General features: G+C 35.7%; 1 protein-coding gene across 2 annotated transcripts in view; it reads right to left on the reverse strand.

Moving 5' to 3' along the window:
* SYNJ1 (synaptojanin 1) overlaps nucleotides 1-25,518 on the reverse strand; it is a 62,852-nt gene that overhangs the window by 8,759 nt on the left and 28,575 nt on the right. The window contains exons 13-28 of one of the 2 annotated variants that reach the window (XM_009573724.1): nucleotides 21,187-21,378; nucleotides 20,962-21,046; nucleotides 19,543-19,683; nucleotides 18,982-19,174; nucleotides 17,528-17,686; nucleotides 15,068-15,224; nucleotides 14,597-14,714; nucleotides 14,266-14,481; nucleotides 13,389-13,467; nucleotides 12,144-12,306; nucleotides 9,977-10,185; nucleotides 8,854-8,971; nucleotides 8,194-8,232; nucleotides 3,085-3,132; nucleotides 1,382-1,420; nucleotides 1,217-1,287 (exon numbers count right to left, since the gene is read on the reverse strand). In XM_009573724.1, the coding sequence (XP_009572019.1) occupies nucleotides 1,217-1,287; nucleotides 1,382-1,420; nucleotides 3,085-3,132; nucleotides 8,194-8,232; nucleotides 8,854-8,971; nucleotides 9,977-10,185; nucleotides 12,144-12,306; nucleotides 13,389-13,467; nucleotides 14,266-14,481; nucleotides 14,597-14,714; nucleotides 15,068-15,224; nucleotides 17,528-17,686; nucleotides 18,982-19,174; nucleotides 19,543-19,683; nucleotides 20,962-21,046; nucleotides 21,187-21,378 (2,027 nt within the window). Of the gene's footprint in view, nucleotides 1-1,216; nucleotides 1,288-1,381; nucleotides 1,421-3,084; nucleotides 3,133-8,193; nucleotides 8,233-8,853; nucleotides 8,972-9,941; nucleotides 10,186-12,143; nucleotides 12,307-13,388; nucleotides 13,468-14,265; nucleotides 14,482-14,596; nucleotides 14,715-15,067; nucleotides 15,225-17,527; nucleotides 17,687-18,981; nucleotides 19,175-19,542; nucleotides 19,684-20,961; nucleotides 21,047-21,186; nucleotides 21,379-25,518 lie in introns of both variants that reach the window. The other variant, XM_009573726.1, reaches the window with a different exon arrangement.

Raw genomic sequence — 25,518 nt, forward strand, 5'->3', positions numbered from 1 at the left:
CATTCGCAACAACTGGTCTATCACTTTACCTGAAAGAAAGATACGGCATTAAAGAAGAGGTGCCATATTTGTAGATAGGTCAAAAACCTCATCAGTATCTATCCCACTGACATTCATGCAAGCAGAATGTTTTTTAGCCTTACTAAAGACTAATATCTGTGCCCTCCATCCTGTCAGTGTCGTGAACGTTATCCCAATAAGAAAAGTGAAATGCCTTAGAGAAGGAAAAAAGTTCTCTAATGACCAAGAAACTGATAAGAAAGAGCCAACTTTTGCTGCTTTTTAGTCTATAAAACGTCCAGGTATAAAGAGGTATGATCTGAGTTAAAGAGCCTGGAACTGCCACAACAGAGGGAACAAAGTAAGCACAAATACTGTGGTTGATGTAGATACAGAAAGAAAAGTACTTCATGCTGCTGCAAAAATTATCTCTGAAATATGCTGCAAAATCTACAGAATTATCAACAAACAATACCATTTCTTAGTAATTCTTTAAGACCTATAGCTATTAAAACACTTTCTCCTTCCCTAACGCAAGGCTCCTACTTGCTGCTGTTAAGAGAAATAAGGCAGATGTCCTCCATCTCTTGATTTCTTGCTTCTAGTGAAGCATTCAAGCACCCATAAATCCTTCATTCAGTTCCTTCAGTTCAGTTCCACAAATAAAGAAGGAAATGCAGAACTAATGTTTGTTCAATGTTTTGTTGAAATAGTTGAATGTTTCACCTTTACATGAAGACCCTTATCAAAATTAGTTTTTAAAACAAGGTACAAGATTCCATTACATATCGAGTAATCAGCAATATAATACATCAACTGCCTCTATAATAAATTAACTGCCTGCAAGCCATTAACTGCCATCAGGATATACATTTCAGCACAGAAGATAACACATTTTATCATGCCAAATCAGCAACGTAGTCAACAGGAACAAAGAATAACTTTGCACTTTGCAGTTATTTGAAAGCGGACGTAAGATGTGGAATTATTTGGGAGCCTATGAAGTGACTGCATAGAGTGCAAAACAATGAACTCATGTCCAGTATATATATTCTGAAGTATTTTTAGTGAACAGACAAGAATTGCTGAGGGAATTAACTCATATAAGCTGTAAAATGCAGTTTTCTTACATCTGTTGTGACTTACAAAAACCCAACGCCAGCATAATAAACTGTAGAAACTTAGGAGGAAAATTATTTTAAGACAGAATACCTACCGGTCTGGTTGTACCATATCCAGCAGTTCCTGCGCTTGGAATTCCAGTTGAAGGTGGAGGCTGATTACGAACTGGAACAGATATTAGAGATTGCTGACTTAGAACGTATTTCAAAATTAACTTCTTTCTGTATTATAATTAGTACAAAGCATGTATCTGTATTACCTAAGTTATCTTTTCTTTGTGTTCCAGGACTTTTTTGTGCTTTGAAGCATGGAAAAAAAATTAGATTATCTTTGTTAGGTAAGCTACAAATGGGTATTATACGGCAATGGTACATTATCACTAATGGAAATGGGAGCAAAAAGACATTAGTGATTTTTTTTAAAATTGTTACATATTAAAGTCTATCCATCAACTAAGCTGTTACTCTAGCACACTCTTATCCCATGGCACATGTGAAGTAATTTGACCCTTCTAATTACAAATTAAGTCAAATCACCTCCTATTTGTTGCAAGCTAAAAGACGCCCACTTGTACAGGTACCCTGTGTTCTCGACCGTGCTAGAAGTTGTTTTCTTTTGCAGTATATTCTGCAAGTATTCTAACAGCAGTCTTTAAAACAAGAAGAACTTATGTAACATGCTGATTCAAAAAATCATGCGATTGGAAGAGTACATCTGTAATTATACATGGTTCAGCAATCTACAGCATCAACACCAAAGTTCCTGAACCTACTCTTTCTGTTTATGGCATAAATATATTAGAGCACCAACCTCCAGATTTACATGCTGATGCTAATGACAACCTTGTATGCAACATTCAAGTTGTGAAGTCAAGATATGAAAAAATTACCTTTACCTCAGACAAGTGCACAATTTCTAACAGGCAAAGAGGTTTAGGATTCTGGCTTGTGTTTCTGTTGCCTATTTCCCAGGAAGGTAAAATCACCATGTCAATTACAGTAACTGGAAGGAATACTCTGTGGTACATAAGACACTTAGTTTATCAAATTGGCTTCCAGTTGTCAGACAACCCTGCTTTCTTAGACCGGTTAGAACAGGTTTCTGGGTACAGTTCTCAATAATGCAACTCGTACCCTAAGCAACCTGGTGCCAGTTTACCCTACTCTGAGCAAAAGGTTGGACTAGATAACCACCAGAGGTCCCTTCCAACCTGAACTATTCTATGCATATAGTGATTTTGCCAATTTAGCAAAATGAACAAGCAATATAGCCAAAATTAATTGTAGTATACAGGAGGACATCTTGACTGTGATTATATTAGGACTTTTATTGCCATACCTATATTTGCTACAAAGGGGCACATTCCTGGATCGGAAATGACTCTGCTGGCATGGCTAAAACAGGACCCATTCAGCACTATACGCACATACTCCAACTACAATAATGCAAGAGAAATGCTTCTCATAAATGCATGCCACATACATTTAGGTATCAGAATCAAAATACCTACACTGTGCTCTTTAGAAAGAGACAAAATATTAAATTATAGGCTAAACTATTTAAATGGAAGTTTATCTCCCCCAAATATATGAACATAAGTAGTTCTTTATGAAAAATTAGGCTTCCTAGATTCCTGATTTAGTTACAGGTGTAGTATTTACTCTAGCAATCAGTCAGCTACAGGTTCCTCTGAAAGTCAGCCTTGAAAGCATGCTTCTTGATTAGTGCAGTCTAAGTTTTCACTTCATTTTTCATAAATGAAGACTGCCTTCTATAACAATTCACACCATCACTGAAAAACAGGAAGCACCTTGGCTGTCTGAAAACTATGTTAAATAAAAGAAGAAAGATCCTACACAATAAATACCTTCCTGAAACCACCTTTAGTATTACAAGGGCAATAATATTACTCAGGTATTAAATAAGAAATCCGTTTCTAGAATACAAAAATTATTATGTTACCTTCTACTTCTCTCCTAGCTACCCCAGGACTGGGAGGAGCTCCAAGACCTTTTCAGAGAAAGAAGAGAAGCTGTACATTGCATAAGAAAAGCAGTAGATTGAGAAAGTAAAACCAGAAAGAACACTGCCACAAGACAGCTTTACATAATTTAAAAATGGCCTAGCTAGATTGTAGTTACTTGTAGGAGATAACTGTTTGTAGCAGCATGGGGAAACCAGACTGATACGAATTAGAGATCAGCAAGTACGATCATGTTTAGAAACATGCTATTATTTCAATTTTACATTACAGTTGAAAGAGAATTTCATTTCTTCAGTATTGACTCTCCACAAACTTTTGGAAATTCAGAATGATATTAAATGTCAGTCTTGAAACTCTCCTAAAGCAGAGCATATAGCTATACTCAAACACTTGAAAATAAACAGGTATATCAGTTATACCCTGCAACATTAAGTCTGCTTCCTGTAATTTAGGAGAATACTACATAGTATGTTTCTGCCAAGACTACATTTGAATAAGCAATTTTATGGAAGAAATAAGTTTCCCACTTTATATAATGTATTGTATCCTACAGAATTGTATCATTAAGTTATCTCCAAGCAGCACTCTGTACTTGGGAAAGCTGTATCAACTGTGTAGATGTTATAGTTCAGATTAAGAGAACGAAGATTTTCAATCATGCATAACCATGCTGAATTATTTTATTTCTGCAATATGATCAAACATATAGTAGGTCCATAAAATTGTATGATAAAAACATGGCAGGACATAGATAACACTAGATGGTATGCAAGGAGAAATCCTTAAGGCATGCGCATAGGAAAAAGTATCAGTAATATCTGGCAACTCTGGAGTGGCTCAAGTATAGAGGAAGGAAAGGGAGCCAGTGTTCAAGAAGCCTACCTTAAAAGCAACTTTTGCCTTAGCGATGACACAGCCTCATGCTTTCTCATCATGTGCCAATGTGTGGTATCTGCTCAGGAGCTCTCTATGATCTGGAAACACACATTGGCACATGATGAGAAAGCATGAGGCTGTGTCATCGGTCACTCAGAGTAGGAAGAGTGAAGGTTGCAGATGAGGCTGGTATGTGATTATCTCCAGAGATGTCAGATCTCTGGTTTTGCTGAACATCTGGTTCAAAGATGTTAAATACTAGCATATGTTATATATTCTGGGTGAGTTCCAGGCTCTGCCAATTAACATTAGATTTCCATCGCAAAAGTTCCTGACAGTGAACCTCTCTGCAAGAGAAGCAGCACTGAGGAGGGATGAACAGAGAGCGTTTGTAAGGAGGGGGCACAGGAGGAGAGCACTGCCTGAGAACATTTCATTCCTTTCAGGTACTAACTCTGCCCTTCTCCCATGCAGCCCAGAGGAACCCTGGGGGAGAAAAGGAAGTGGTAACCCATAGGCTGTGAGAAGCCTACCTGCTAACTGGAGGAAAATAAAGGGAGGTGGAGGGGAGCCCAGCAGAGTACAGGACACTCCTCTGAACCCTCTGTGGTTACAGAGACATAAATCTCAGAATATTAATAGAAATGGACACAATAAAACCTCTCCAAGAGCAGGGAACTAGCCTGTTCATTTCACAGATCATCTGCACTTTCCCCTCCCAAAGCTCAATTCAGCCCATACTTTGAATAGGTATTTTCAGGATGCTCTTGTTAAGCAAATCTTGTTTTATGCAAGAGGATTAATAAAGTCAACTCCTTTCAGGAGAAGGAAGGCAGAGAATCTCTTTGACCGTGGCACATAGACATGCTCCTATGTTGGTGCACCATACAGAGGAAGACTTCTGTGCCTGAGGATTTTAAAAGGTTTTGCGAATTTAAAAATATTCATCATATGGGAGAGAAAGGGCATAAAGGTCAAATACCCCAAATTTCACTTACTAATAATACCCTTCAACAGTGATAAAGCAAAATTATGGTGCTGTGATAATGCAATCACAATTGGCATTGCAAGAAGACTGTAATATTAAGGACAATGAAAAACATACATCTGAACGTGAAACACATTTTTGGGTATCATTTTAAACTGTTACTGTAGTCTGTATATAGCTTGAAATCTCCATTGCAGTTTGAAACTGTATTTTGCAAGTAAAGATACCACATACTTGTTTTAAATAGTATTTTAAGGAAAGGGCTTGGATTTATACAGAAACAAACTGTAACTTATGCCCCGACATCTTTTAGACAGAACTGCACGTTTTGCAAAGATTACATTTACACATTAGCTTAATGGAAAATAAAGCAACCCTAACTTCTCCTAAAGTAAAATGTGCATATATGTGCACCTGTGTGTGTGTGTGTGTGTATGTGTGTGTATATGAGAAATCTAGGCCATTTGCCTACATTTGAACAATGCATTTACTGTTTTAGCATTAAGGCTTCTTGTTTCCTCCATTACTGAACATTCCACCTTCAGCAAGAAAAGGTGCTCCTCCTCGTATTAAAAAAAACCCAAAAAAACAACCAACCAACAAAAAAAACTTTTTCAAAATGACTGCCGTATCCTAATGCACCCAAACAACCTGAACTCTGCTCTGAAAAAAAGAAAAGCTACAGGGGAAAAATAAAGATGTTGAATGGTTCTTGCAAGGCTAAGTTTAATGTGTGACTATAAATATCAGTGTACACTAGCAAGTACCTGCTGCTTGGGTGCATGTATTTTCATAGCTTAACATACTTGCATTTCTTTTAATGTCAACTTTATTATTGTATTTTCTAGGTTGATTTTATTTATTTGGAGGATTATCACAGTGAAAATGTAATGCATTTTACCCAAATTATTGCATATACTGAAAATACTGTGCATTCTCTCAATCTTAACCCAATCTTAACCCCATTTTAACAGTTTAAACCAATGATAAAAGACAACTATAAGCCTTTCCTGCATTAATCAGGAAAAGTCTGACTAATACTATTAAAGGAACAAAAAACAAAACAAATGTTATTTTCGAACTTCAAGTAATTGACAATTGGCAGCCTCTGTAATTTTTAATGTTCTGTACAAATTTACTCTGTAATGTATTAAAAAAATCCTGGGTAAACAGAGTGCAACATTTTAATTTTTAGTTGTTTAACTATAAACAACTGAGAGCTTATAAAATCCTCAGTGGAAATCTTTCGTATTAGCAGGTGAAAAGTCTATACTTTGCAAACCCCTGCAATGAGTACATGGCCTTGTTTCATGAATTCTGAGTTACTTCTGATGTAAAATATGACCAAACTCTAAAAAAAAAAAAACCAAACCCCAAAAACCTTAGATGCCCAAATCCTGCTCCCATCTTCAAAGCATACTGAGCCATTAGAAGAAATGTTACAGGCATTGAGGAATGAAGCACTCAGAAAAAAAGTTTAAAACACACAAGCAAAAAAAAAAAGTAACATTTAAAATGCACAACATTTTAAAGACATGATCAATGTCACTTTGCATGTGCTACATAAGCCTAAAACCAAAGTTTGATAAAGGGATATTTTCACAGTGCTTTAGGAGCCTTCATTCTAGGTAAGAGAAACAGATGCCATTTCCCCAAGCACAATAACACACTATGACATTTATACTGTTTCTAGTCCTGTGCTAGCTTGCTCAGAGCTGAGCTCAGGTACCGCTGAAAAACAAAGCATTATGCCTTATAAATGTACGCCATGACTGGAAAATGAAGAGGATAGAAAAAGTTGGATGAGCTTTAGGTCAGAATAATACATGAAAAAAATATACTACAATCGCTTTTAAAAGATTGCATAAAAAGCAAGTTTTATGCAAGTTAAAATTCTTTATGGAAAGCTATGTTGGGAGAGAGGGTAAAAGAAGGTCTTTGCACAATTGAGACAAACTAGGCAAACAGGATTGTGTCAGTGCACGGAAAACTATATAGGACTGAAGTAGTACAATTAATTAAATCTCATATATGTTGTGCGTTATATATAAACTGGCTATTTTCTAAAACTTAAGCATTTTAACTAATTCGAAATGCCTTTGGCATAATAACCTCCTCCCCTCAACTGTATATAAGAGCCATGCACATCTCTGCCTGAAATCAGAATAAGTTAGCTGATATTTATATATTACATAAAATAGTTTACTTATTTCTCAAAAAACCCTCTTTCCTACCGAGTGGCAGTGTCTGAAAAGCCATTAAGGAAGTATTTCAGAGCCACTAACTATTCGCACTCTATCCCATGTATTGATGAGCTGATTTAAGTCCAAGCAGGACAGCTCAACTATGAAGCGTGTGACAAAGAAGGACAAAGATTAGTTTCAAGAAGAAGCACTTCTGAGAACACGTGAGTTGTTATTACATGCAAAACCAGATCAAGATGGAAAAAACCAAAACTAGCCTGAAGGGTTGATAAGGCCCTCAGCATTATCAAAAGGGAAGGAATTAGGGGAGAATTATTTCAGGATTTTGTTACTTTGTAAAGACCTGTAGCTCTCAAGTGCCTTCAAAGTAACTGAATAAATTCCTTTGCTAAGTTTGTGTTTCTGAAGTACATACTAGTTCCAAGAACTATGGAGGATGTTTCATGTCTCTAGAAAGGGCTTAGGAGCACATTTCAGACTCGGAAACAGAAGATAAACTACCCACATGTCAGTGTTCAGCTTAGAGACAAATATAGCTCAGTGATTTAAGCTCTCTGTTAACTGGTGATCATCCGGGGGAAACTGGGCCAGACTAGCAGTAGTTTCAACTTGAACAATTAATTAATGGATAATCACTGCAAGTAGCTACAATCACAATCCATTTTACAATGCTCCTTGTCATGGACTGTGAGGAAAAAAGCTAGCCTTTTCACAACTAAAGACAAGTTTCTCCTTTCACAGAAAAGTTAGCTGGGTATATTTTGACCAGGACAAAGTAATAAAAACCTGGAACAACTTTAATCTCTCTGACTATAATGTACCAACTTCTGGAGAAACATTTTTTCACTAAAAAATCAAACGTAATTCAGAGGGGGATACAAACCCTGAGAAAGAAATTACATAGATGTTCAAGAACTACCCATTTTTATACCTTTGGACATCATCATAAGTATTGTCACAACAGACCACCATAGTAGTTTTGCTACGTAGTCATATTTGAAAACAATTAAAATCATTACCTCCAAATTCTTTTCTAGCAGGTGCAGGACTCCTACCGCCTTACAGTATTTAAGAAATGAATGCAGCAATAATGAAAAATATCAGTACAGTAAGAGAGAAGAAAAAGAATGAGAAAGTTAAAAATGACAAGGGTCAGTTTGTTATTAACTATGTTGCCCATATGCTTCTGAACATCCAGTTTCTCTTAGTGCTCAATTGTTTACATTTTCAGATGATCCAGATGAACCCTACATTAAAAACTTGGACATGATAAAATGTACACATACTGATACCAAAATTAAAGGAATATAAATCAATGAATGCACAAGATTATTTATCTTTTATTTTAAAAATGAAGATGCTATAAAAATGAAAGTGTTGAGTAAACACTGCTGTAGGAAGCCCACATTTTTAAACTGTGAAAATAAGTTTATAAAAATTGTAAAAAATTATGCACTAAGCAAAGACAATAATATTTAAATGGTACTGAAAAATGCTGTTACTTCCCATGCTGTTATTGCTATTAAATGTGCCAATTAAACATTTTAATGAAAAAATGGTATGTTCCATTGAGCCCCAAACCAACCATACAATATGTACTTTGGGTGCGGACTTCAAAGTTCATCTCACAGACTTGAAACAAAATATTCCTGACCACCTGGTATATGTCACCGCATTACCTGATGGTGGAGGCGGCCTCTGTGGTGGAGTGGGGCGTGCAGGAGGAGCAACGGGGCGAGGTGGTGGAGGACGCTTAGGCTCCAAGCTCTGAGAGGACTCTTTCTGCTGGGTACCAAGCTGAAATTCAGCTGAAGAACATGACAGAAAACAATGCAAAAATTAATCACTTGTACATTCTAATCACAGTAAAGCTTTTCTAATAGCAAGTTATTTTCACAGAGAGGACAGTCAGTCCCCAGCCCTGGAAACAATGACAAAGAAGTTTTTGAGAGAGGGAAAACAAGAGGAATAAACCAATGGTGAAAAGAAGCAGATTTCCTAAATTAAGATTTTTGTCTCATATGCTTTTATCAGTATATGCTTTTCATGGAATCCTGAACGTTCTTACAAATTGCAGAGTTCCAAATTTTGATTTCGACCCTTATCTGTGAACTAAGTGCTCTGGAAAAAAGCGTTACAAGGGGAATTCTGAAGGGATTTTAGCAGTCTTTGTAAAGTTACTCCAAATTACATTGAAATAAACCATTCTAGAAGCCATCCCAAACACTGTAATTCTAAATGTCCGCTTTGTCACTAAAATAAAGTTGTATTTAAACGGAAGCTTTCATATTGTACGCCCAATTTACAAATCTACTGATTACAATTTACATATTACAGCTGATAGGAGCATTAATTGAAATGGGTTGTATTTGAAGAGTATGACTAAAGTGAACTAGGATTATACTGACACTTGCAACAGAATTTTTGAACAGAGGTTTCAAACTAATCAACTTAGAAAGCCTATTAATCACATAACTTTTTGAGATGTCTCTTTCATGATGAAATGCTAAAGAACTAGAGCAAGTTAGGTAGTTTGCAGCAGCGTAGATCAGTGGACAGTGTACTAAGTAAGACTCAGGAAACAAAGCTCTTCCATTGCCCATTAGGAAAACGAGACACAAAGAATGAGGTCATTTGCCCAAGGCCACTTATGTGTAAAATGCTAGATAATCACAAGAATAGCCTTTTATATTAATCTAAAAGCTCTGTTAAAAATAATCTATAAGCTAGTGTTCTACCAGTGGGCCATACAGCTGTCAGATTGTATAGTAGTAATAGAGGCAGTCGAGCAATGCAATACACACTGTGTGAGGAAACAGGTGGTCCAGGAGTTTTTGTTGGTGCTCGGCTTGGTCTTACTGGGAGCGTAGGTCCATCTGACAGCGTAGGGGACTGACAGGGACTGGAACGCGGTGAAGAGCTTGGGGAGGTTCCAAGACCAGAGCTTGAAGTTGGCTGTAGATGCTGAGGAAGGATTTCTTCTACTTCAGCACTATAGTCATCAATGTCTCCTAAATAACAAACCCCACACCAAAAAGAAAAAGTATGTAAAATAAAGGGAGAAATAGTTACTTATTTTAAAAAGTGATTATAAACTGATTCTGGGCATGGGATTTTCTGCAAAAAGCTCTCAGGTTCCAAGGAATTAGCTCAACAACCCAAGTATGATTCTTGCATCATAAAATTACACATGAAGAATGCATATGTATTCGAACCAGTTGAAAATACTCCAAATGCATAATATATATTGTAGATATTTATTACAGGTAATTATAATAGTGTGCCAACTGTAATGTTGCTTAATCTAAGAAACAATTAGCTTTACAAAGAAGACCTTTGCAAAAATTATTTCCCTGGTTTGCAATAGATGGCAAGCTTCACTTATCATTCTTTAGAAGGCTGGGCAGGGGATTTCAAGGTATCTGCTATTTGTAATACATTTTGTTTGAAAAGGTGGAATGATGTTTAAAAAAAAAGGTTCAACATGGACGTGCCTTTGAAAAGTAAACTGTCAATTTAGAATATTTTTATGTTGATACTCAAAATGCCTAAAATAGACAATTATCCCATCACACTCCAATAAGACCACAGTAATCCTTTCTTCCATAACTTCTAGGCTTCTCTCTCTTCAGGTACATGAACGACACACAATGTTCTACAGAAGTTCCAGTTTCAACTCTGCACTGCTCAGCAGTAACAGAGTAACCAGGCTGCTAATTAGGTATTAGCTTTTGATTTAAGAGTCTTGTGGGATTTGAGATGTCACATTTTAAGGAAATCACACCATTTCACATAGGACTATTAATAAAATCAACCAATCATACAGGCGTCTGAACTGTTAAAGTCCTGTTTACTACCTGCATTGGAAAACAGATGAAGTATCTTATGACACCAAGACTAATGCAAATTTCAACTTTTCATAGAGGTTTCCCATATCTGTACCCTTATGAAAGCATATCTTCCTTTATTAAATACCTGTACAAAAAAACCTTAGTCTACTCCTTCCAGTATACATAGCTGACACCTCTTTTCTTGAAACTTTTGCAACGTAATGTTTGCCACTAAGGAGCTTGGATAGAAATTCAAAGCAAATGAGCTACTCAGAATAAATCAATATAGACACAATGATTACATCTAGAAAGTATATCTGTTCAAGAAATGAAAAAAACCCGACCCTGTAAAATACATATGGAAATGCAATACACACAGGAAGTGTCAGCAGGTAAGGTACAGGGTTTTTTTTTGCTGCTGTTCGAAAAACAGCTGGTTTACTTGCCAAAGATATAAGAAGAATATATTTCAATGTAGAGAAGACAGTGAAGCAGACCTTTCATAAAAATTAATTAATAGATTAAAAAATAAGCTGTGACATAGGTTAGAAACATGCAAGTAAAGAAAAGCAAAAATGCAGAGACAAAAAAACAGGGGACCAGAAAACTGCAACGCATCAATGCCGAAGATCAGCCTGTTCCAAGGAGCAACAGAGGTTGAAGGTTTCCTTGCCCGACTCATATTTACCTGCCTGTCAAAGGCTCACCAGGTCTCTTCTTGGGGGTGGTAAGCATATCGATGCTTAGCATAGGAGCTCATTAGTCCTATTAATCTATTATGTGTATTGGCAAAAAAAGAATTGCTTTGCACTCTGAAGTTGTGTATATCCTGCTTATAATAGGGTGCCTCCATGAACGGTAAAAGTTGCCTGAGTGAAGTGACCCTGAGAGGGAGGTCACAGGATAAAGTGCGAAGAATAAAGAGAATGTCAGCAAATTAGTAAAACCTAGAGATACAGTGCAAACTGACAGTGCTCAAGAAGTTGCCAAGATACTGTTGGAAATAATGGGATTTCTAATTTATCTGTTTTAGATGGGCATACACTTGTTAAATTAAAGTACTGATACATGCATTAAATTAACCACATTATTTAGGACTGTAAGCATTTCAAAACAAGGAATACTTTATTTCAACAAACCTTCCATATCATAGTCTGCTGTAACCTCAGCATCTTCACAAAGCAAAGTAGAGCTTGTTGATGAAGGCAGCCCAATATTAATTTTCTCTAGATTCATTTCATCTTCCAAACTTCTGATCCAATCTGGATTTTTCAAGCTTATGTTTATAATCCTTCCTAGTAGCTGAATTGCCAAAAAGGTATGCACAAAGCAGAAATTATTAAGAGTAGGAACATTAAAATTCAGCATTCTAGATTTAAAAAGCAAAAAAAAAAAAAAAAAAAAAAATTACTGAAAATATTACAAATAAGATTATCAGAATTTCTGGGAGTAAACAATGGCAGCAACACATCACAAAAATAATTATGCTTTTCACTTCATTTTGGTAATTAAGTACATTTATGTAGTTTAAACTGCTAATAACAACTATTTAATATTTTTCTAAAGAAAAACTAACAACTTATCTCATAAGATTTTCCTTTTCAGTTCATAGGAAAGCTTCTGGTTTCTTTTTCCCCGACAGAAACACTACTCTTAGTAAAGAAAAACAGACTTGCTTATAAACTACATTAATAAAGTCATTTTTAGAGACTGATAAAATGATAAAACAGCAGGCCTTCATTCTGCAAACTGACACATGACACTGAGCCCCTATCCTGCATGGACTGTCAGTGAAACTCTCAGCAGATGCAAGGATCCATCTGCAAACATCACATTACAGAATCTAAGTCTTAACAGGAACATAGATCAGTAAAAATTTGAACATGAAAATTAAAATTTTTACAAAGATGAAATACTGGCCCTATAGAAGTCAATGAGAACTGAAATTTTGACATTTTTAAGTGATTGCAGTACAGCAGTGCTGAATTTTAAATAATTGCAGGCTATAAATATAAACTGGTTCATACTACAAACTCAAGGTAAAAACTCTGCTTCTTAAATCATTAAAAAAAACCAATTAAAAATCTCTCATTTGATGAAGATGTCCCCCAATATAGGATTTTCATTTCTCTTAACAGTCCTCCTCCTAAAAATAAATTAAGTTTGGTACTTCTCTCAGCTGGCTTTTGAAACTCAACATAATGCTGTGTGTATTAAAAGTAAAAAAAAAAAAAAAACAACAAATTAATGCAACAGTCTAGTACGGAACATGAAAAACTTTTAAGAATTAAAAATAAACAAACAAAAAACCCAACCCACGCAAGTATTCTTTAAAAAGTTGGATTTTCTCTTGCTATATGAAAGTTCAGTAATTTTTACATTACCTCAGTACCATTCAAATTCATAACATTCAAAGCAGAGCTTCCTTCCAAAAATGTTACCCACATCTTGTCTTCCACGAACCTGCAAAGTCCATTGGAAACAGTAATTACAATACTTTATCCTACCTACTAACTTTTGAAGCCTCTTATCTTAAAGGTTTTTCAATGTTTCACTTGATGGAGAAGAATTATTTTTTTAAGTTCATTAAAATATATATAATTGGCTAATAAGCTTTAATTGAATGTATCCTTGCAACAACAAAAAAAAAAAAGCAAAAGAGAACCAGGTACATATCACACAGCAAAAGCACTGTCCTCTTAAAAATTATGTGACTACAATTACACATTCAATAGTAATTGCATGGCTACAGATTAGATATTTGTATTAGGTGTTCCACGTTACATCACACTGTGGACTTGAGACTATGCTCCTAGTCTTCTGAAAAAACAAAACAAAACCACCCCCCAAAAACCCCAAACAAAATACCAAAACACTTATAGTTCAATTAACAGCTTAGTGAAAATGCAACATTCACAGGGATCCTCTCATCTTCAGTTCATTTAAAACCACTAACCTTTAGAATACAAAATTTGTATAAAATTACATAAATAACAAATTTTAACTCTGACTGATTTTTGACAAAGTCAGTATGATACTCTATCTCAAAAATAGAGGATCTGGAAAAATTACGTCTGAAAACTGAGACATATACAGGTATGTAAAACTTATTTTCAACTGTAAAGACATTAAAGTTGAAATCTAAATGTTAAAAATTAGGCAGATCATAACTGAAATGCCCGCTAAGAAAGTAACTTTATTCAGAAACTAGGTGGGAACAATGAAGAGGAATAGAGATTAAAAGTAAAAAGTCTTTTTAACCTTATAAGTATAACTTCACCATAGCTTGCAAATTTTTGAAGAAGGTCATCAATCAAGTTATCATCAAAATAGTTTTCTTCTGCTGAAGAACTTCTGATGGAGACCATTACAGTACCATCAGGTGGTCCTTGCATTGCGATCACCTCCTTATAAACTTTTTGTCTCTCTTCTGCTTCAATTTCAAATATGTCAATGTCAATCAATGCAACCACAGGCCTTGGAAAAGAATACACAAGAAAAACCTGTAAGCAGAGTATCTGAGCACAAAATATATAACATGAATATTAAATCTTCAATGATTAGGAAGTAATGTATAAAATAAAAATGAAACCTATGATCAGATGTTTTCAGTTCTGCTCTTCCGTAGTGCAACAAAGTACCAGGATTCCATGTATAAGGGACATTACTGTCACTGTGAAAACTAGCATTCAGAAGATCCAGGTCTTCAGCTACATTCAGTATTAATGAAAACAAAAGGGGAAAAACACAGTGATTGCAAGAATATGCTTTAAAAAATAAGCTATTTGTAAAAAGAGAAAAAAGGAAAGTAAACCAAAACCAAGTGTTTTACAGAAAAAACACAGAAGTTCCTTTTGAACTACTGAAACATCAGTAACTGGTATCTGATTCTTGACCCTCCTGTTCAGCGTCACTGTATTTATTGCAGATGCTATTATAAGCTTTCTGTCTCATACAAAGTCAGGGACAGAAGCTCAGAACCACTGGCACTGTGAATGTCACTAAATGGATTCTATAAGCCAGTTAAAAGAATATTTTAAACAATTTAAGGAAGCACTCAAACCTGATCGGTCAAAAGGCCATTTTCTTCTTCTCCAAAGAATACGATCTGTCCATGCTGGTGTGCGACATTTTTCACTGGTGTCATAGTCATCAGAAAACAGATCATATTTGTATGTAGGAGCAAAATTTATTTTCCCTTCCAAAAATCCCCTAAAAATCTGTAAGAAACAAAGCAGTTATGTGTCATGCCAGAAGACAGAAACAGATGGGAAACAGCTTGAAACTAATCAGAATTCTCTTTTCTAACAGTGAAAACCTCCATACACATCTCAAAAAAAAAAGTCATTTTATAATATGAATCCTTCTCCAAATTTTATCTGCTGAAAACATTCTACGTTTGCCACTAAGACTAAATAGTGACCCAGACAAATCATCATTAAACAGAAGTATGTCAACATTTGTATCTTCAAACCCAGGCTCATGAGCAACATACTGTTCCTCCAATGTCATTCAGAACTTGAGGTCATCCAGAATACAGATACTGTCCACAGCACTTCAATTAGTTGGTTAGTTGCTCATGTGTCAGTAAAAGTTGGGACTTAAGGTTTATATTTTATGTACTTATCTGAACATGCAAAGCATTCCCACAAATTGACACAAGATGCCCCACCAATAAATAGAAGTTAAGGGGACAAAAAAAAAAAAAAGAAAATCAGAGAGTCCTTAATACATTCAATATGAACTGAAAGATTAGAGAGATAATATCACATTTCTTCTCAAGTGAATAGGAAAACAGAATAAAAAGAGATATTATATGAAATTATCCGCCAAGAGTAAGTATGGTATTTAGAGATAGAGAGTCAATTGAAAGGAATCAAAAAACCCGTTAGGTACTTTGCAACATAAACAGATACAGCCAGCTGACACAAGACCCTAGGCCAGGAGATTTGCTCACTCCTTAAGTGTTTAAACTAGACATAAGCTAAAACCCTTTAGTTAACTTAACCAGCTCCAGTCTTGAGTTTAATCTTGTATGGGCAGTTCTATTTCACATCAGAGATGTGTAAAATATAAATCTAACTTAGATCTTATAGTCAAGTCTGCATCAAATGACAGTTTAGCCTGCTTTTCGTGTTGGAAATATAAATTGAAATCCAGTCAATTTAAAAATCAATGTCAGAAGATCAATGTCAGAATGTCAGAAGATCCGCAACTTCTGAGACAATTTATTATTTTCTTTGCCTTCGGTAATTATTTCTTAACCTACTTTTATGAAGAATGTTGCTATGTAATCGGTTTAGTGGACATAGTGGTGTTGGGTTGATGGTTGGACTCGATGATCTTAGAGGTCTTTTCCAACCTTAATGATTCTATGATTCTAAATGCCTTTTCTGAACAGCAGATATACCGGTTAACAGCCACATGCAACAACTGTGGAGCTACCCTCGCTAGCCAGCTGATACCCCCTGCTGCACAGCCAGCCACTTCCAAATAATGGACTATTACCCCAACAGTGCAATACTACCCCTTCTTCTCCCCAGCCAGGAGACTATTTTGAGTGGTTTTCATATTCCAGTAGTTTCCATAGATCTTTCCAGCTTTGTAACTGCTGTAAGTGTCCCTAAGATCTCTACACTTCTCTTGTTTTGGTTGAATTAACAGACAATCATGCTGTCTGCCCATTTGAACGTACGTCTCTTTTTCTCTAGGAACTGGGCTATAAAAAAAAAATTTAAAAATTTTTAAGTGTTTTCCCTCCAGTGTTTTCCCTTCTAGCACACAAGACACCAGCACAAATGCAAGAGAACTCTAATGCAGAAAAAACACTGCCTATGATCAAAGTGCTGGCAAGCAGACAAAACTAACAACAGAGGATTGTCTCTCATTTTACCATCTACAGCATTCCCACATAAAGCTGGAAAGAAAGAATACACACTTTCACACAAAACGTGATTCATTACAAATATTCCTTTAATTGCTACGTGCTGCCCCCAAAGAAACCCTAAAAATCTAAAATCTGAAGCTTTCTTCAGACTTTGCTATTCCATGCTCTTTTTCTTTGTAAGTAAAAAGGCTACTGTTTGGACTATTCCTTTTTCCAACAGAATGACAGTAACAGCATTAGACCTATTACTGCAGCAATTTAAAGTAAACAGTAACATTACCAAAAGAACTTCTATAACTATTTTTTTAAATAGTTGCACCTGATAAAAAGAAAAACATTATAATTAGTAAACTCCAACACAAAGTTCTAAAAAGATGATAGAGTTTCCTTTTTTTTCCAGGAGAGAAAGAAAAACCTCACTCCTACAGCCAGTCACTGCATTTGTATCACTGCCTCTTCAGTTACTATGAATAAGTTACTAAATGTTGCTATGTCCCACATTTCCATACCATTACCTGGACAAAAGTGATAAGTAAAACATGCTGAAGATATAGATTTACAGAAGCACCACAGAAAATTGCTAAAGCCAAAAAGAAAAATAAAGTATTCCTAGGTGTGGTAACATTTTTAAGATACCTGTCCAGAATTTTTCTGATTGATAAGTTGGTCTCCTGCTATAAGGGGATCCCAGTTCTGTTGTCGTATTAGGTCCTTAACCTCCTCATTTGGAATATCTATTCGATAATTAAAGTCACCACACCAAAAAATATAGTCATGGGAAAAGAGCATCCTTCCCTGTAAAACAGAAGCACACAATGAAGTTAAAAACAACCAAGTGACAAATTTACTATTTCCAGGTGCAGAAGTTCAGTTTTTAACTGTAAAATATGCATCATTTCTAGCTGATGAGGACAACTGACATACCTGTTTGTTATTTAGTGTTCATATGGTTAGAACAACATAGCCAACTATGGTATTCACGCATATAGAATATGAAAGAAGAAGTAACATTTCTTACGTAGTTTGCATTTCTAAAGAAACATGAATCATCTGAATTAATTCTAAAATTCTTCATCTTTCTACTTCTGTTTTAGCAGTCTGCTCTTAAGATGATGACTGCTACCTGTGTCACAAAGAGGTTACAAAAGAGAACAAAACACTACCCTGGGATCGTGTGGCACAATATCCTAACAAACTGCAAATCAAGGGTTTTATTATTCAGATTTAATTGAAGACTTTTCAGTTACATACAATTTTCATGGCTAGGGAGAGACAGAAGGGCTCTGTTAGTTTAAAGAAAGCCTAGGGTTTAAAGTGAGAACTTTTACTTCCTTCTTTTTTTTTGATTTTTCCATTGCCCTTAAGGAAATCAAAGCAGATACACTGGCAGATTAAACCAGCAGCATTTAGGAAGCTGTTTCTGGGGACCATAAGAATACAGTACTTTCAAGAAAAACTGAAACATGACCATGGGGACAAACTTAGAAATGAAAAAACCCTGTAAAATAAGATGTCAGACTCCTGCACAGTGCCATAGAAACTAACAAAGGACAATCTGACTACACAATTTAAGACAGCTTTAAGTCTCAAGGGAGCATTTTGTCACACTGATAAAATTATCAAGTATTTACTTGGTGTTTGATAATTCTTTATGAAAATATGGTACAGAACTGTACAATCCAACTTGACAAAAATGAGTAAACAAGAAGTTAAAATGAGTTAGCAAAAATCATTCTTATGTACTGAAAACAGTGCTGTTTCCCATGGATTTTTTTCTCATAATTCATTAACTCCAGTGCCTACAGAAGTTCTTCTGCATGTCAGGAATCTAAAAGGTCTCTTTCCTATGCTAAATCCTTGATGCCTAATGCAAGTGAATTCATGCTTCATCATCTCTATTAGTCATTTCACTGGAAAGGTCTATTCTTTCTGCAATCATCTATTTTAATAAAAACCTCTAACCCAAGGAAATTTTATTTCCACAGGAATCTGGGGAGGGGAAAAAAATAAATACAGCTTTTGGATGACACTGCTGGAGCTCAAAGGGTTTAACTTCTCATTTGTTATGGAATTTGAACGCTGTTGCTTACCATTGGGAAACCGAGCTTGCGAGCTATTTCTACGAAGTCTTCATTTCTCTCTTTAACTTGTGATTGCCCTGCAGCAAAATGACTGCAGACAAAGCAAAGACTGGATGTATGAAACAACATCCGAATTGCTACTGCACCTTTATTACCAGTGGCTCCTCCCATGCCAGTCTTTACAGTATCAACAGCAACATCCCTGGAAGAGTTAAACAACTGTTAAACCTTCAAATACAATGGCATAGAAGTGAACAGCTTTAAGTATGTCTGAATATGACATTATGTTGGCAAGAGAACATTTTCACATTGTTCCTTCAGCAGTAAGGCCACTGAGCTATTTCAGAAAAATGCCAACAGCTATTGACCAGCTAACAAGCTTTTCAAGCTTTCTTGGCAACCAATGAGGCATTTAAAAACTAAGATAAAAGAATTTAAGCAACTAGTTCCCCAGAAGATGGAACAGCTCTTTTAGAGCCCCATATGCTTCCTAGTATACTTGTATGTTAGCTTGCAATACAAAGCAAACTGAAGGTGACCCAACTTGGGCACAGCTGTACATTCACTGACCTGATAAAAGGAGCATGCTGGGGCCTGATGAACACAAAAAGGCAGACGCCCACCAACTGCTCAGAAGCCAGCAGCACATACTTGTAATCTCTTGAGATAGTCTTCTGCAGTTCAGCAGCCCACAGCTTCTGATTGGTTGTGCTAGCAGCGAGATTAAAAATGCCAGTTTTAAAATACATCAAATTAAGCAGGTGTCTAAAGTGTTGATCTAGTTGAATAAACTTCATACAATAACCAATAACCTTGGGATAGTAAGCCAAAGCCAAGTTGTGAATGGTGGTCAAATGCCTCCTTGCAGAGACACAGGCTACAGACTGTCATGACATCATCATTCCAAATTCAGCCTCATAAAATGCTGCCTCACTTTTCTCAACACCACGGACAATGTTAGGAGCCAGGGCTATCTTTCCTGTATTTCTGAGGCTAGACTAGAGGAGCAAAACCTAAGAATTTGTCCAGGGAGTTACTTCCTAGCCTAGAGCTCAATCAATATTGGAAAACAGAGATATCCATGGTCTTAGATCAAGAAGAAACCTCCTTGGAGACCTAATAGACTATGGTTTTCAGAGCTAGCATTGCATATAAATGAAAAATATCAGACCTGGAAACAGCGTTTACTAGACATAGAGTGAAATTAGGGGATGACAAACTGCCACTTTGTCCTCAAGACAAAAGCCTGTGCAAAGGCTAACAGTGTTATAGGCTTTAGATGCTTTTTCTAATGAGTTAAAAGTTTGCTAAATACCAGAAAACATGCAAAACAGCAGACAAAACAATGGACAAAGTGAATACGATCCTAGGACTACACATAAAGACTTCATCACTGGTATCACCCACCACTGGTAAAAATATATTTTCATAACCCACTCTGCTAGGGGTGAAAAATCCAAACTCCACAATAATATATACATGTAATACATGGAATGACAGCGAAAACTGGCAGTATGAAAGGAAGCCTTGCTTTATACAGATCAAAATCTGATGCAAGACACTATAAAAAGGCATACCAACAATACATGCTTTTGGAAGGAATTTCACAGGACTCGCCGTTCCCAGCAGTAGGAAGGCATAGAGACTACAGAACACTACAAGCATTGGAAGTAAATTCCTTCAGTGTTAAACGAAGGAAAAAGTTGAGGGGCTGCTGAAGGTGCAATCCAAAATACGGTCAAGTACTGACTGTTTGGATCCTTGAGATTACATTATACATTATCTAAGTGATCACAGCTTTGCTAGAGAAAGCTGAGATGAAGTCTGCAATCCTGGCACAGAAACTGGCAGAGGGAACTGGAACACAGTCAAAAATTAATCCAGACTAATCCCAACCATTACAAAACAGGAAAAAAAAATTTAAATAACATTTCACTCAAAAAATGTGATTATCAACTAAACTAGTACTGTATAGATTGTATCACCTACCTGGCATTCACAATGTTTCCTGCATTTAACTCCACCATTTCTTCAAATCCAATGGCAAATATGTCTACAGGCTTGCTTTTGCGATCTGCATTTAAATATTAGAAAAGCTATTTGTCATTTATAATTAACTTAAGAACCAAGACCTCATACATATATTTTAATGTTTATGATCTAATTATGAAAATCAGAGTTTTCAAGAAAAAATTGACAGAATACAAATCCTACCTTGGAATTCGTGAATACCAGCTAACTTTGGTGCATCTAGAAGCCAATCAGTGAGGGTCTGATTTCGAAAGGCAATACTTCGAAACTGCTTCCCCCCGTTGACATTCCATGTCCCAACGCAGACTCTAATTTTTTTCGGTTTTGCATACTTATAAAAGTTTTCACACATACTCTTTAGCACTTTTACAGATGCTGCAAAAACATTTGAAAAGGTATTATTTTTATATAGAATGTTTCCTCAGAAAACTTGGCAATGAGATCTTTCCCTTAAAAAAATGGCAACAAATCCATGCACAGACATATAAAAAGTTAAACTGTGAAAGCAAGATGAATGCAGCTTTTCACAAGGGAAAGTACATTTGCAGACATATTACTTGTCTGGGTAGGATACTGACTGAATGAAAGACAGTAGTAATTTGTTCAAAGTAATAGATATAAAAATAATATGTAAAAGAAACATATTTTCTATGTTTTATAAATATCTGTCATTCTTTCACCCTATCTGTGATTCTCTACAGAAACCATTATTTTTCATACGTGCCAACACAGATATCTACCTCATTTTCACAGATTACATTTATGAAATTCAATCTCCATTACAAAAACAACTTACAGATATGTTAATTTCTAGAAGTGTAAAAGTGACTGATATACATTTACTAAATCTGAATTATTTTTTAGGTCAGTTGAATTCCTAACATTCTGCTTTAGTGAAGAAAGTAGGCTAGGATTCAAAACAATTAAACTCATTTCTCTGTCACACCAGCCTTTCTCTGTGCCTTGTTTCTATCTGCCAGATGGGAGAGAGAGTAATGACCCATCTGTAAAAGGCATTGTGAGAAACAACCAACCAACCAAGATTATTCAATGGTCAAACACTAGAGTTACAGAGATGTTAAAAGTCCCTTCATAAATCAGCTGCATAATATACTCATACAGATATATTTCCTAATGCAAACAAACAGATTTGAATATTTTTAAAAATTACACTCCTTTTTTTCTTTAATCTCAGTGGAATAAAAATGGCACCGGTGTAAACAGTATTGTTTGCATTGTACTTTACCTAAGTGATATTAATTTACCTATTTTTAATGCTCTCATGGTTATGAGACTCTGCGAGAATTGTATAAACAATATTAGATGAAATTCTTTCCTTCACTGGGTGCTGCCTTGCAAAATGGTCAGCTACTGGGCACAATATTTTCATTCAAATCCCCAAAATAGGATCATTAGTGAGCTGTTGTTGCCGTCTTTTTAGTTATTCTTTTTAAGTTTACCACTTTTAAATTTGCTACAGAATCTTGGCTACCCAATTAAAACAAAAATTAGGGATTCTCTAGCCCTCATCGTTTTGAAACAAACTGGAAACATTAGAAGAAAATAATATATTGTATTTGTTGTTTGTGAACTCTTTCACTGCTGAACAAATCATATATCCATACATGGGCTAATCACATATAAAAGACAATGAACTGACCAGTGTCTCCTTGGGGTACTACAAGCAGATCATGCTTGGCATCATGCTTTCCTTATCATAATCCAGGTAAATGAAGTCAAGAAAACAGCAAGGAGCCAACAGAATGCTTTACACCTTCAGGTGAGAGCCAAATACCGAGTCTATTTCTGAATGTATCTACACACTAGGTAACAGTCAAGTCAAAAAGCCCACTAAATACCAGAAAAGCCTCCGAGGGACAAGGACAGAAGCTATGCAAGCACCTGACCACTGAAGACAAACGAATCCAAGAAATGTCGTAGCCACGATACATACGAGTACCCAAATCATCCAAAGGATTAGCTGAACCCGAGAAACCCAAAATAGCATCATACGACAGCTTTGAAGATCTGCACAGATTAGCCTTAGTAGTACTCTGAGCGAGTTTAAAAGCAGAGTTTGGACTTTTATTCTCTCCACTTCAGTTCCTTCTTTTTCTTTCGCAAATTTAGCAATTTTCAGCTTAATTTTAAATAGTTACTCCAAATAATTCATATTTGCTACCAAGCAGCTTTCAAGAAAAGCTGCAAAATTGAATTACTGCCTATTTAACTCCTGACATTGTCGGGAACCCCTAATGTGAAAAATAGGGGATAGGAGAGAATCTAACTTTAGAAGTGAACCAACAACATGCTTATTACAAACATTAAATTCATACCTTTAAACTAGCAAGCTTTCTAAATTGTAGAATGACTCTTTTTCTAAATTAGAATAAATAAAAAAAGAAAAAAAAAGATGAAATTTTCATCTGTTTTCCAAAATACTGAGCGAGCCAATTGTTTTTCAGAGCTCCTGAGCCTCCTGCATACATTCTTTTCCTACACATTTCTAGCTATTTATCTTTTCAACAAAATTGTGTCTCACTCTACATTAAAAATCCAATCAATTACATTTTCTGTTATTTTGCAGCAAAAATACTTTAACTGCTATTCATACTAGGCAGGCAGACATTTGGAAATCAGTTCTACAAAGGGAATATTAATTTAAAATTCTTGGTGGGATATTCTGTGCAACTGAACTTGATTGAACTATTTTACTAAAACATCCAAATTACTGTAGATATATTTCAATATATGCAATTTGTATCCAGATGAAACCCACAGTGAATGTTACATCAGGAAGTTAAAAAATAGTTGACATGTATGACTCTTGATGAGTTATAAGCTCGGCTGATAAAATCTAGAAGGTAACACCATAAATGACAATGTGACTGTTTATTCCAATAAACACTTTTTAACACTGACAAAATGCCAGGGTATCAGTTAATTTCAGGTGTGTATTACCTGTGACTCAGATTTCATTATTTAAGTACTCAATAAGAGTGAAATAGATACAGTAAAACACTAATAGAAAAAGCAAAGCTGAGACGAATGTAAAGGAAAAAAACATTTAAAGCTCAAAAATACAGATTACGGTTGAAGTGGTTTTCCAAGGGGGGAAAAGAAAAAAATCTTTAAACACTTCAGATGTATTTGAACACCAATCTAGCCAGTAAAAAATCCTCATGCTTTCTTCCAAGGATCCTCCCGTGTCAATCTTCAGTACTTGGGGCTAGTGGCTACTACCCGAGCACACAGCTTCAGGGGATACCGTGCACAACTTCGCTATTTTCTTGAAATGGGAGATTTGTCTGAACAATTATTAAAAGCTTCCTTGTTTCTTTCCCTCCTCCTCTCCCTTCATCTTCCCAGGTATTAAGAACGTACTTTTTTCCTCTCCCCGAGAAACTTAGCATCTGATCTGGTTTCACTGAACTTACTTCCAAGAGGTAGCACAATGAACCTATTAAGGCAATAGCTCAGAAACAGCTGTTTAAATTTTCTCAACACATAGTAAAATCTGAACATACAAGCATTAGGAATATTTTATTTTAAATAATAATTCCTGGGAACAAGGAGATGATGAAGCATTGCACAGCCGACAAGTAGTCACAGCTCTCCCTTAAAAATATGAAATATGTATATATCACATCTCCCCAAATGGAGCAGCTTCATGTAAACAGCTTAAGTTACAACAAAAAGGAGAATTTCCACTAAGAATTAGAAAATTCTGAAAACAACGTTCAAAGGTTGTTTATGTTGCTAGCTTACAATGATAATAACTAAGAGTTTTCAGAAGCTTCTTAAATTGAAGAGATCTTTCATGTAATTTTCCTCTATCTGGCTCATACGTACACATTCTTATTATTACATATCACTTCTTCATGTTCATGCTGAATCCTCCGAAGCCAACCTCTCATATTTTAAGCCCAACACTACAGACATTGGTCAAGATATTGCTGCAATGTCTCAAAGCAGAAGATTAGGAGTTAACTATAAAGTACCCTCTTCAGGCCTTCTCTTTACCGAGAGTTTTACCTAAATAGATGCTCTAATACTTTCATTTTGTGTCACATGCAGAGGTAACCATATCTCAGTGGTTTTGACTGTGCTTTTGCTCCACAAAACACAAGTGTCAACATGTTATTTCAGATCATTCTAGTACAATGTTAACCTTTGCTGGGAGATATTACAAAATCAGTGCATCTCATGCAAGAACACAAGCAGGTACATAAAGATGATAAATAAGATGAAGTTACAAATTGTACTGAAGAATTTTACCCCTTATCCTAAACAAAACATTTAGACAAAACAAAAATACAGAAGCTCCCAAACCAGATAAAAAAGCAAATTCCTCTACAGCTAGAATAAAGCACTTCCAAAAATAAAACCCAAATAATTGGTTGCCTCTTTTCATAACTCACACCCAAGCACAACTGCAACATTTTCACCCTTTGTATTTTCACTTTTCTTGTATTAAAGAGCTTTTCTTGCATTAAGGGATTTTGGGGCACAGGA

This window comes from Fulmarus glacialis, unplaced genomic scaffold, assembly GCF_000690835.1.
Source record: "Fulmarus glacialis isolate BGI_N327 unplaced genomic scaffold, ASM69083v1 scaffold2323, whole genome shotgun sequence".
In the NCBI taxonomy this organism is placed as follows: Eukaryota; Metazoa; Chordata; class Aves; order Procellariiformes; family Procellariidae; genus Fulmarus; species Fulmarus glacialis.